Source organism: Sceloporus undulatus, chromosome 5, assembly GCF_019175285.1.
Source record: "Sceloporus undulatus isolate JIND9_A2432 ecotype Alabama chromosome 5, SceUnd_v1.1, whole genome shotgun sequence".
In the NCBI taxonomy this organism is placed as follows: domain Eukaryota; kingdom Metazoa; phylum Chordata; class Lepidosauria; order Squamata; family Phrynosomatidae; genus Sceloporus; species Sceloporus undulatus.
In genome coordinates this window covers 83,244,384-83,257,058 of record NC_056526.1, presented here as the reverse complement: position 1 = coordinate 83,257,058, position 12,675 = coordinate 83,244,384, and the positions used below count along the sequence as shown (strand labels likewise).

At 37.9% G+C, this 12,675-nt stretch overlaps 1 protein-coding gene across 4 annotated transcripts in view; it reads right to left on the bottom strand.

The window, feature by feature from the left end:
- Positions 1-12,675, bottom strand: part of ATXN7L1 (ataxin 7 like 1) — a 102,649-nt gene that overhangs the window by 13,229 nt on the left and 76,745 nt on the right. For all 4 annotated transcript variants that reach the window (XM_042467073.1, XM_042467075.1, XM_042467074.1 and 1 more), the window contains 4 exons: positions 9,124-9,206; positions 5,899-6,155; positions 4,260-4,452; positions 991-1,112 (listed from right to left, as the gene is read on the bottom strand). In XM_042467073.1, the coding sequence (XP_042323007.1) occupies positions 991-1,112; positions 4,260-4,452; positions 5,899-6,155; positions 9,124-9,206 (655 nt within the window). The remainder of the gene's footprint in view (positions 1-990; positions 1,113-4,259; positions 4,453-5,898; positions 6,156-9,123; positions 9,207-12,675) is intronic.

The window sequence follows — 12,675 nt, the reverse complement described above, 5'->3', positions numbered from 1 at the left end:
TCTTTTCACTGTGCAGGGGCTCATTCTAATTCATCCATATATTGTCCCTTCACTAACAACATTTCATTGATATGTAGTTATTGTGCTTTTGATGATCCATGTTTCTTGAGGAAAGTAATGTATACAGTATAATGTAATCCAAAGTTATTCTAAAGTCAGAATTGTTCTGAGGAGAAAGTTCTGTTACTACTAATGGCAAGTTATACCATCTGCTTTGCCCTACTCTCTTGTTTAGTAACCTTAGGGCAGCTTGTGTTACTGTTTGCAGGCATTTTCCCTGACTTGTGTTTGCTTTTGCAGATAAGGGTATGTTTGGTCTTTGGTGGTGGTGGTGTGATCCTAAATCAGGATTGTTTTTGTGGCTCTGAACCCCTCCACACTCCCCACACTGCCCTTTTTCTGCTTCCTCAAGAGAGAACTGCCTCTCCTGAATGCCCTCAGGAATAGCAATTCATCTTTTAAATAAGTTTCAACACTCCCCTATGCACTTCTTAACACAAAGATTAACCATTTCCCAAAACCAACAGTAGACGTTTGTCCTCTTCTGGTTCTGTTTTGGATTTTTGGCTGTTCATAACTAGTCAGTTACGGTTGAAGTTACCTAACTGTGTCCTAAATTACTATTGCTTTTAAATTTTAAGTTGTACTTTATTGCAATTTAAAAAACTGTCTTATGTATATATTTTTATAAGTCATTTTGTCTAGGTACAAAGGTGGATAAATATCCTTGCACATTTACCACTCATTTGCAACAAAAGGAACTCAGTAAGACAGCTAAGCAAAATTTTGCTTCCTAACTTCATTATAACCATTATACACCAGTGTTGTCTCTTCTGTTTCTCTGGCATCATTTCTGCACATTATTAACATAATGTACTATAGTCATGTTCCCCGCCCCACAGAACGCAATTATACATTAAGATTTTCTGCCATGAGAAGGATTGTTAGAAACATGCAAGACTGAGCCAAAGAATATATATTGTTACTTACTTCCACATCTGTGAATTTAAGTGTTTTTCTACCATGGAATTTAGTGCTAGTCGAAAATGATCCCATCTTCTGTCAAAGACGTAGTATCCTCTTCCCATCAAATGGCTTCCAAACGAACAAAACTGAAGAAAAGCAAAAGCAAATGTGGTCTTGTAAAGATTAAGTTAATATGTCCATGCTGTCCAAAAATGGGGATTGACAATCTGTGCAGGTGTAAGAAACAGAGGCAATGGATCTATCTGTATGAAACAATCAGACATAACTGTGATAGTCATAAAATGTGGTCTTCATTTTTTTGCTAAGAATCGGGTTTCATTTCTGAGGTGATCTAATTTATAGTTTACTCTTGTTTTTCTATCTTACTTTCCCAAATTTGTGATATGTAAATGCTATTCTTGTTTCTTATTTGCTTTACATGTTTACCTCCTTAATGTAGAATGGAATCAGTAACTACTTAAAGAAAATAAAATTCACAAATGACATTATAAAAAGACATTTGTATTTTGCATAAGCTACCATTGTATAAAAGCCACAATTACTTTTGCAGCAGCTTTATGTTACTTTTTTTCTTATGTCATCTGTCAGACAAAACTACCTATAGCTGGTACAGTACTTCAGTATTTTTGACACATTACAAAAGTATATACAATTTGGTGGCAAAGGCAATTACAATTGTGTTCAAGGAATCCTGGCTTTGCTAATACAGTAACTGTTCTTGTCTGATGCAAAGCACTTTACAACATTTTTTAGGCTAAAATCTTTATGAAGTGAGATTGAGTGAAGAGTGCTTTCCCAACGAAAATCATCCAGAGTCAGTTCTTCCCCTTTCATTTGTATACATTTAGGTACAAAGAATGGTCCAGTTTAAATGGCAAAATATACACCCTGTCAATTACGTGCAACATTTTACTTGACAGGATTTCCCTGCAACATGGAATCCATAGTTAAATGCTTTCTTAACTGCCAAGTGTACATTTATTACAGGGAAGTCTGAATATAGAAGCACACATATGTCATTCACAAATGATGGTGCCATGTGTGTATCTCACTTTTGAAACATGAGCATTATTTGTGTCAGGTTTCCTGTCAACCAGTCAACCTATTCTCAGCACAAGCCACTTTTTCTAAGAGCTCCATGTATGCATTAAAAAAAAAGGGGGGGGCTCCTGTGGCAGCCATAGCTTATAATAAACCTTGATTTGGGGTTGCTTGGCAAAAACAAGCTCTTTGCAGCAATGGTGGTAGCAATGATAATAAATCTTGCTTGCCTGGCTATCTCTGCACCAGATGACACAAGGACAGGTTTTATGGCCAGATGATGTGCTAGAGGAGCCTCAAAGACATGGGCTGTCTCTTTTGTTGGGGTGGGGTTAAAAATGATCCACACCAGGTGTCAAACATGCTCAGAATAGATGACATTTTGGAATTCCTCCTAGACAGAAGGTTGAAATGTAGGACATGTCCTGCAAAAGGAGGACATCTGGTCACCTCTCTTGGGGTCATTTTAGGCCCAGGAGAGGCTCCAAAAGAAAGTGACCTAGAAGTTGACTTCTAGGTAACTTCTGCTTGAAAAGAGGCTTCCTAGGCTTAAAACAGCCCAGAATGAGCAAAAATGTGGCAAAATTGTCACCATACATCCTAGGAGGCATTTGGGGAGCCATATAAACAGTTGTATGGATTGCACATGGGCCGTATGTGAAACTTTCTTTCCCCAGTGGATTTCTTTTTCTGACAAACCTTTTGTAACAAGGGGAGATGCATAAGTGCTCAGGTTATAGCAATGTACATGTTAAAAATAATTGCCAGCTACACCTAATTAGTTTAGTTTCAATTTCTGTCAGATCTGTTAACCTAGCATTTCAAGGGTCTTTGAATGCCCAGTATGGTATAAGCTGTAAAAAGTAACTTCTGATGCAACACCCTATGGCTGCACTTATCAACAGCAATGAAATAGTAACTGATGGGGTTAGGTTTGGGGTGAGGAGAAAAAAAAAGAACCACCAGGCTGGTGTGCACATATAATGGGGCTGATTCTACAGCAGATGGCTAATGTAACACTTGAGTTGACTCCATTATTAGGATGAATGAAAGAATGAATTCAGCACATGAATACACTGACACAAAAGCATTTATGAAACCCTCAAATGCTTCAAGATAGACTACATTAGTTTAAACAGAACATTGGACTGTGAAGGCTTCTCTTATGCTGGGTCTCACTCCTCCCTCACAGCTTTGAGGCAGGGGTTAAGAAACTGGCAATCAAACCACCACACAAAGTGGGAGAGTCAGACACTGGACCCCCAGTGATGAGATAACAAGCTTCGGATATACCCAACTCATGTCAACAGAGACTCAGTTCCACTAATCTCCTCCACAAAGGGCAGATGAATTTCCTCCCCACAACTGCAGAAAAGGAACCTTCACGGTTAACCTTCCTGTCAACATCATACTGCTGAATTTCTGCAGATGCAGAAGATAAACAATGCATGTTTAAAATAAAGCATATGGTGAATATAGGTCTTGCTTTCTAGAGGTTCCACATCTGCCTTGTTTTCATTGTGCTTTTGTAACAGTGGGGGGTACACAAAGGCCACAAGCCATGTGTTGCGCATCACTAATCTACAGAAATCCTTCCTGAATTCTGTTGCAGTCCTAAAAGGAGAAAACCAGCACAACAGAAAGATTCACTGGAGCCTTTACTCCTATTTTTAATATGTGGTAGATGATTTAGAAGTAGGAGGTCTGCTCTATTACTTTGCTCTGCAGAATGTGTAGAATTAGCTTGTGTTGTGAAAGTTATGCTGGAGTGCATAAGATAGAATTGGCTAGTATATCACCTCTGACATCTGCTAATTGTATGCAACAAATATATTATGTTAGAAAACAGAGACTCCACATTAAAGATCAGTAAAGAATGCAAACCTGAAGTTGTATATTCCCAAAATCTCATTATGTTCATATTTTCTCTTTTCTTTTTCTCAATAGCCAATGAAATGTCTACTTTTATATTATTATTATTATTATTATTATTATTATTATTTTATAGAGTTTTAATGTGGTGTTTTAAAATTGGTTTTAAATCCTTCTTTAAAATGTTTTAATTTATTGTTATGGAAGCCGCCTTGGGTCCTGGCCTGGGAGAAAGGCTGCGTATAAATAAAGTAAAATAAATAAAATAAATTGTACTTTTAGCAAAAAAATGTAGTTTTTTCATAAACCAATCACAAGTGTCAGTAATAAATAGGATTCCTGGAGAAAAATAGACATACCGCAAGAGGCCGGGGATGGCGTCCAGAATAATGACAGTCTAACTTCTCAGATTCTTCAGCTCCATCCACTTCCCCCTCATCACTGGATAATCTACTAGGCACATCTCCTCCAATTGAAGGCAGAGGCAGTTCTTGTGCATATCCACTGTGGTTTGAAGAACTGGTACTGTTTATGCTGTTTGTAGCAGACGGTCTGAAAAGATTTTTTTAAAAAAGGAAAAGGGAAAAAAAAACCACAAAGAAAGCAATGAAACCCCAGTTAGCTTCCCAGCAGAAAAAATAAGTAAAGTCATTGCAGTATTCTTACTCATGAGAAAAGATTATGGATTACAATGGAACCTATCCTGTAGAGCCTAATAAGTATGTTTAGAATGGAGGCTTTATGCTGTAAATATTATGCACACTTAGGCCGCATACAGACAGACCAAAATAAAGCTGCTTCGGGTCACTTTGGAGGTATGCTGCTTAAATGATGCATGTGTCCCAATTAGCCGGAAGCTTGCCAAAACCATGATCCAGTCCTAAGGACTGGAGTGCAGCTTTGGAGCAACTTCCGGACACTTAGTACTCATGCATCATTTAAACAGCATACCTCCAAAGTGACTCGAAGCACCTTTATTTTGGCCTGTCTGTATGGGGCCTTACCTAGCAAGAAGTCTCTCTGACAGTAGTGGGTGACCTCTGAATAAATGTGGAAAAGATTGAGTTGTGTGTCTATGATGCATAGTTCTTTCCAATAAAGAATTTTTCAAAAATATTCATTTATATATAGTTCAAAATATCATTAGTATGCAAGCATTAAAAATGCATCACTAGTACACACATATCAGAGATAAGACAGGTTTAGGATCAGAAAATATGCCTTTCTTACATAAGCTCGAAAAATTAATAATGAAATACTATTACATTCATTGCTTCCATCATAATTCAAATTTCTAAAATACAATTGATTTACTATGCAATATCTGCAGGAGGCCCAAAATCTAAAGCCTCAATTGGATACTGAAATGTAGAACTTTGCCTTTAGAAAGGAAATGTATAATTTCTGCATCATTCTTTACTAAGAAGGTACAGTTTTCAAGCCCTAATCATCGAAAGCAGTTTGAAAATGTATCCCTTCTATTTTGGTTTCTGAGTGGAAATTCTAGTGGTGAAAGAGTTTGTTGCTTGCAAATAAGCTTATTTTCACACTTTTCAACAGGCTTTTACTTGCTTTTTAAAAAATGGAACAAAATCATTTCTACACCCCAAATCATATTTTCAAATGTGATATTCATAACTTATTTCACAGAATTTGGCATGATTTCTAATATCTTCTGGAAAAGCCGACACAGTTTAGAAGCTTCTTGTTCAAACACATTGTTCAATAAAATGTGGAAAAACATGTAAAAACAAATCGCTAAGGGTACAGATTTTCACACATTCTTCTTTTTTCTTGTAGGAGTGCATTCCACTTTGTTAACTTCACTGTTCACTCATTTCTGAATTGTATTCTTCTGCTTCTGTTTTATTAAAGTTTTAAACCTCTCTATATTATATCCACTGAATCCTAGCACAAGGTCAGTATCAGCTATCTCTCAAGACAAGTTTAATCATACCCTTGATATGCTAAAATCCAATGGCCATGTAGGCCACTCACCTAGAAAATACAGAACTGGGCAGTCTAGATTTTGCAGGTGATGTCCCTTTAGGTTCCTGTCCAGAGTTCACTGATGCTCCTGACAGAACATCATGTACTGTTACAGGTTGACTCTGGTGTGTTTCCCTTACAGATTGTGGATGCTCCTTGTCTTTTGCTACTTCTTTTTCCCGGGATCTAGCTTTGTGTTCAGCTAGAAGGATGTCAAATTGTTTTTTACGTCCAGGAACTGCTCGCCGATGATTAAGCGAATGCGTCTAAAAACAGATGATTAAAGACATTTTATAATTATATAAATTGAGTTGTGAAAAATATAAATATCTAAGAAATAAACAGAACAATCACTAAAATATCTCTAGTTATAACAAAAGTTTGCTCATCCTACAAATAATGCAGATTAATCGAACATTATGTTTTCATGGAAATAGTCTACAGCATATACTCATGTATAAGTCTAGAAATTTTAGTAAAAAAATAATGCAAAAAATCTGAGTCAATTTATCAATGGGTCAATGTAAGTATTGTACTTTAACTCTCTCTTTTTTTTAGGAACCATTCTCCTTATGAAAGATAAGAACATAATCCATCCAGGAATCACTGACCTCTCTCTATTTGCTAATCCATTCAGCATTTAATATGAGCACAAACAGTTATGCATGTTGAAATTTTATAAATTCTTTGGCATAATTTTCCTTTGCTTCATTCATTCTTTAGATCTTTTGTTACATGCCCCTAAATTTTGCTCTCTATTTATCCACAGTTCATATCAAAATCTATAATTTTAGCCTCCAAACCTCCCCTCGACTTATACATGAGGTTGACTTATAGTCAAGTATATACAGTACATATATTCTATTGCTAGTATATCCAGAAAATGTTCATTAAGCTTTTTAAATTATTATGAGTGGATAGATAATATATATTTGAAACATTTGATACCCATGTTGACAAATTTTGGTTAACAGATATCCTTGATGTCAGATGAAGAAAGGTCATTGAAAATTAGCATTTCAATTTAGCTAAAAGGAGACTAAATTCCATGAAATTGCTATGTACATTAATTGCAAGCCAGCACTGGAAACAAAATTTTTCAACATAAAAGTTTAATAGTTTATCATCTGTAAGTAGCAGGGGGAACATTTCTTCTGTAAAAGAAGACTACAAAATGGGAACTCAGAACTGAGTCAATACTGAAGCAGGACTGACTGATTTTTGGGGGGCTGAGGTAACTGTCAATTAGAAATACTATCTCTTATTTTATTTGCACTCTCTTTTTTAGAAAATGTAGCATCTATGGCTGCTGTAGCCACTGAAATCTTATGCCTTTGTTGGAAATCCTGATTTTCCCATGTCTCTTTAAAGGTTTTAAGATGATTTTCCTGCCTGTCTTTTTTTCTAATCCACTAAAGCAGTTTTCCTCAAGCTGGTGCTCATTAGATGTGTTGGCATATCCCCAGCCAGGATGATCACCAGAGGGCATTTAGTTGTGAAGGGCTGAGTGAAGATAATAAGATCTTTAAAAATTCCATGACTGGCATCCTGTTCAATATTTATGAGATCATAAGCCGAACGTACAATTTCTTAACTTTTGGGATTCACATTAATGACTGAACATTACCCCCTCAAGCTTGCCTCTTAAGCCAGGGAACATTCCAGCTGAAGGGTTTCTGAGGCACTACAAATCGGGATGCTTCAAAATGATGACTTGCAGTGATCTCCTGGTCATTGTACACATTGAGAGACACATCTGTAGCAGGATCCCAGAAGGTCTCTCCAGCTACCTGTTCACAGTGCACCCCATGACTGGGAGAACCTAACTAGGAGAAGTCGAGCAGCTTATTTTCTGCCTTGTTCCAGATGTAGAGCTAAATCCCATTTTTTCCAACTACACTTGTCCCTCCACATTTGTGGCTTTGTGATTTGCAGATTTATTGATCATTATGTTTTCTCTAGGAATGTCTAGGTCCTCCAGCACAAGTCCATGGTTAATTTTAACCGAAAGGCGCATTGGAGGACCTAGAGATTCCTAGAGAGATGTTCTCTCAGGTAAAAACATGGTGTTTTTCTTATTTGCAATTTTTTCCACATTTACGGGGGTCCTGTATCCCTAACCCCAGCAAATGTGGAAGGATGAATGAAGTGGTGTTTTTAAACTAATTTGAAACCTACTTAATCTATAAGTAATTGATTCACTTGGGGCAGTACAGACTGGCACTTTGTGCCAGCCTGACTACGGAGCAGGGCTGAACTAGGGCTGGGCATCAACACGTGCCCAGCCCTAGTTCTGCCACACATGCATCATATATTATTATGGCGCACGCATGCCCATGTGACAGGCCATTATGACGCACGGGTGGTGAAGCGCCCAAACAGCACTTCGCGGAAGGGGCATGGGGCATCATCATGGCATGTGAGCGCCAATAGGGCAGGAAGCTGTTTTGAGCAGCTTTTTTTGCTCTCGAAAGGGAGGGGATCGTTGCCGCGGCGTGTGGTTGCCGCGGCAATGATCCAGGCAAACAGGGGCGGCGTTTAGCCACCAGTCTGTCGAACCCCTTAGTATTTGTTAGTGGAAACTAACAATTTCATTTAGTGCCAGTCAAAATTGGTACAGTCTGGATGCAAAGCAAGTTTAGGAGCTTGGATAATATGAACAACACTGACAGTGGGATGTTGTTCCTATTAAAGGAAATGCTTGTTTGGCATCTCTTGCTGTTCTTCTACACTTCATGTCCAGCACATCAGACAATAATGCCTTTTTATCAGGATTTGCTTCAGCAGTATTTCAGGTAGCCAATAACTATCACTTTAAATCATATTTTGCTTAAGCTTTACACATAAGCAGAAATGGCCCCATTCAAATCTCAGCGCTATCATAAAACTACTGGGTGGCCTTAGGCAAACCAAGATCTCTCATCTTCACCTACACTGCCTTCAAGTGTGGTTCATATTACTGCAGGAAAACTACTAATTTTACTCACTTTCTAGTTAGTTTAAATGACTAGGTGGAGATGTACTGAACACTTGTTAAAATTACTGTAACACTAATCTGGTTATTTCTATGCTTTTAGATGCCCAGCTTCTCCTTTTGACTTCATTTGGGACTAACTCTTGGTTATTTCAAAAATATCTGACAGAAGAATATTTGTGGTCTTCAACATTCACTAGTAGAACTAGTTCAGCGTCCAAGTATATCAAAGCATTATTATATTTGAACTACAAATCTACCTTGCAGGTAAGTGATCTTGTGCAGGGCTTCTTTGTCTCAGGATCCAACACTCCACAGTGTTTATTTGGGTCAAACTCTCTTTCTGTTTAAAATACACAAAATTTATAATATATATATATATATATATATATATATATATATATATATATAATAAAATTATATATAGTTTTTGTATTATAAAATATAAAATTCTGTTTAAAATACACAAAACAAAAACAAAAAGACCAAAAATTGCAAGAATTAAACTGAACACACTGCTAGAATTGCAGATCAGAAGTATCTAAAATAATTATACTTTCCTTAAAATGTTCTAATTTTCTCCCTATTTTTAGCACAACTACATTGAGAAATTATACTAGAAGATGACAAAATCCACTCCAAAAAGGAATGGCCACAAATTAGGTAAGTAATACCTTTCCTTTGTAATGGATGGCTTTATCTGCAGACTTTATTAAGCTGAACTTCTAATGGAACATTTTTGGAAGGAGATCTATCTACAGAAGTCATGTATCGAAAACCAATCGAACTGTGAATTCTGGTGGTTTAGTATCAATTTTTCTAACAAAAAGCAGGAGCATATTCTATTTTTCTCTCCTTCATCTCCTATGCCTTGGGGAGGTGAAGGAGCAGAACAAACCTTCTGTCTAAGATGCTCTATGAGAGAAGTTACAGGCAACTAACATTCCTGTAATTAAAGCAACAACCAAACGTTGTGTTTTACTTACATTTGCATTTTGTCAGCTATGGTCGGGTGGGGGGGAGGCAGACTGTGTGAGGCCTATAGGTCACAATTTGGTTCACTGTGAATTTGTCACCAGATGTGGTGATATCTACATATTCCATCCAGGGAAAACTTTTACAGGATGTGCAGAAGAATGAAAATCACACATCCACCAGATGTTGTTGGACTGCAGTTCCCAGCAGGCCTCACCATTGATTATTGGCTAGATCTAATAGGACCTGAAATCCAGTAGCATCTGGAGGGTCACATGATGCCCCCCAATAATCTATGGATTAGACACAAACCTATATACACGCAAATACTTCACCACACATGAAAAAGTGTATCATCAATACAAAACAGTGATTTAGTTCTGTCACACAAAAATATAAGCAAAATACAGTTCAGAATTTAAGCATGCTCCTATCCAGATATACCATTTTAAAAAGGATACCTTCTTACTGTGTAAATATTAAAAAATACTGGGTCTCTTATAAAACCCATGAATAGCAAAATTAATGATATCAGAAGTCTGACCAAGCAGTAACATGTTTTATTTGTCTACTGCCATGCAGTACAGCCAAGAAATTGATAGATCAACAGTCAGGATGGACCTTTGAGTGCCATTTTCTATCAAATTCTGTTTAGCAATTTTGGACAGGTTGCATAAGAAAAATGTAGAATCAGATCTTGTGAATGACAGCAAACACTCCTGTGTAGGGCATAGTTATGCATTAATTATAAATAGTTTGCCCTTTGATTGATTTCCTTCTGTTTCTCAGCAGAATTGCTGCTTCTATGCTGGCTGTTTTGCTTTCTTTCTTAAGGGAACAAGTGTAAATCATACAGTAGTTTGTCACTTTAGATGCAACTGCAAACAACCCAAAACAGAAATCAGAGATGGAACTGGAGTGCATGAGAGATGGAGAGAATGTGCAAGCCCACTGCTTGCTCATACAATTCTGTAACATGGTTTGGCATTACATGTAAATCAGCTCATTTAAATATGCTGCCTTACTCCCTTTGGTGCACACCTATTCCCATTTTCTTTCCCTCATCCTTTAACATATTGGTCTTCCCTTAATCTTTTCTAGGTTACACATACCAAGCTCCTTCAGCTTTCCCTTACAAGTCTTGTCTCCTGGAACTTCTGTCACCTTCATCACAGAATCCTCTGAATCCTTTCCTTTTTGTTGCCAACGTTCTGGCAGTGTTGCACCTAGCGTGGAACACCATACTCCAATTATGACAGCAAAGTATCTAGCGTGGAACACCATACTCCAATTAAGCCAATGCTTAAAAAGAGGTTACAATTCATTTACTCCATACATGACACAACTCTTTTCTCAGTGCAGGATGCTACTTTTTCTCCCTTGTCCCATGTAAAAATCAATGTATTTTACTTCTTGACCATACAACCCATGGGCAGGGGTCATTGTAAAGAGTAAGCAAGAGTGTAGGGACAGTATTCTTAGGCAACCTCCCTGAGTCTGTGGAAGTCTTTCTTTGGGATGGAGAACCAAAACCTCCCTCTTCAGAACCAATCTGTGCCTTGTATGACATCAGGGTACATCATCCAGCCATCAACTGGAGCTCCTACAATTGATGCCTCAGGCAAGGACCTGGCATCGTTCTGCATGGACTTTCCCAAGACCAAGGGGTAAAGTAGATGGGCCAAAAGGAGTGGCCGGAGGCCACTCTGGCTGCAATCAGGCCAGAACCATGGTGACCGCACGGATCGCTCTCGAAGTGGGCCCAAGCCAGCTGCTGCTAGGAGCCAAATTATCTTGGCTCCTTTTTGCAGCGGCTCTGGGCTACCTTAGGCAGCCTCCGAGTGGTTTGTAGCCACTTTGGAGATGTGCTTCGTTTGAATGCCAAACTCCCAGAGCGGCCATAAGCCACTTTCTTTGGTCAGTGTGTTTCGGGCCTTAGAAGCCAAACACAAAGGAAAGCCAGAGCCGAAGGCTTTAATGGCCGGCATCCATAGTTTTTTGTGGGTTTTTCAGGCTATGTGGCCCGAAGCCACAAAAAACCAAAAGCCAGAGCCTTAACAGAGAGCATTCCTCCAGTAAAGTCCAGTTATGGAGATTATAAACTCTGAAAAAAGACTTCTACTTATTTCATGGTAGAAACACAATGCTGAAAAATGCCACGAATAGTCTTAAACCAATGCAACAAATACTGTAGTCTCAAAGCAATATATCTGCACTGTCATCGAATGAAAATATTACACTAACTGAGAGGAACATATAAGTGTGTAAAGAAGTTTGCATTCAATAATGCGAATATACAGTACCCATATTTCTAGCTCTCCAATCATACAAAGAGAGACAGCAATAAAGTCTGTCAGGCATAATCTAGTATTTGGAAATCAATCCCACTACAATTGCTGGTGTGCAGTTTTTCTCCCATTATGAGAAGCAATTAATTCTCTATTCAGATAATGTACCCTCCCACAAACAAACCAATGTGTGAGCAAAGTTCAGAACTTCCTTCTATTCTTGGCTGTTTCATAATGCTTCATTTATCATTATTCTTTCTAGACTCTATATAGACTCTACTCTGATTTTATCTCATATTTATACTACTATAATATTCTAGGTCTACCTACTTTTACTCTTGATTCTCACTCCCCATTTGCTGTTCCCCTGATCACTTCGGTTGCCCTCACAATTTTCTCTAGTCCCCCACCACCCACCATAGTAGGCTCCTTTTCCTTTCCATACTTACAAGAAATGTCTTATTCTTATGTTCAGCATTGCTGTTGTTACTGCAACCTATCATCATCATCATCATCATCATCATCATCATCATCATCATCATCATCATC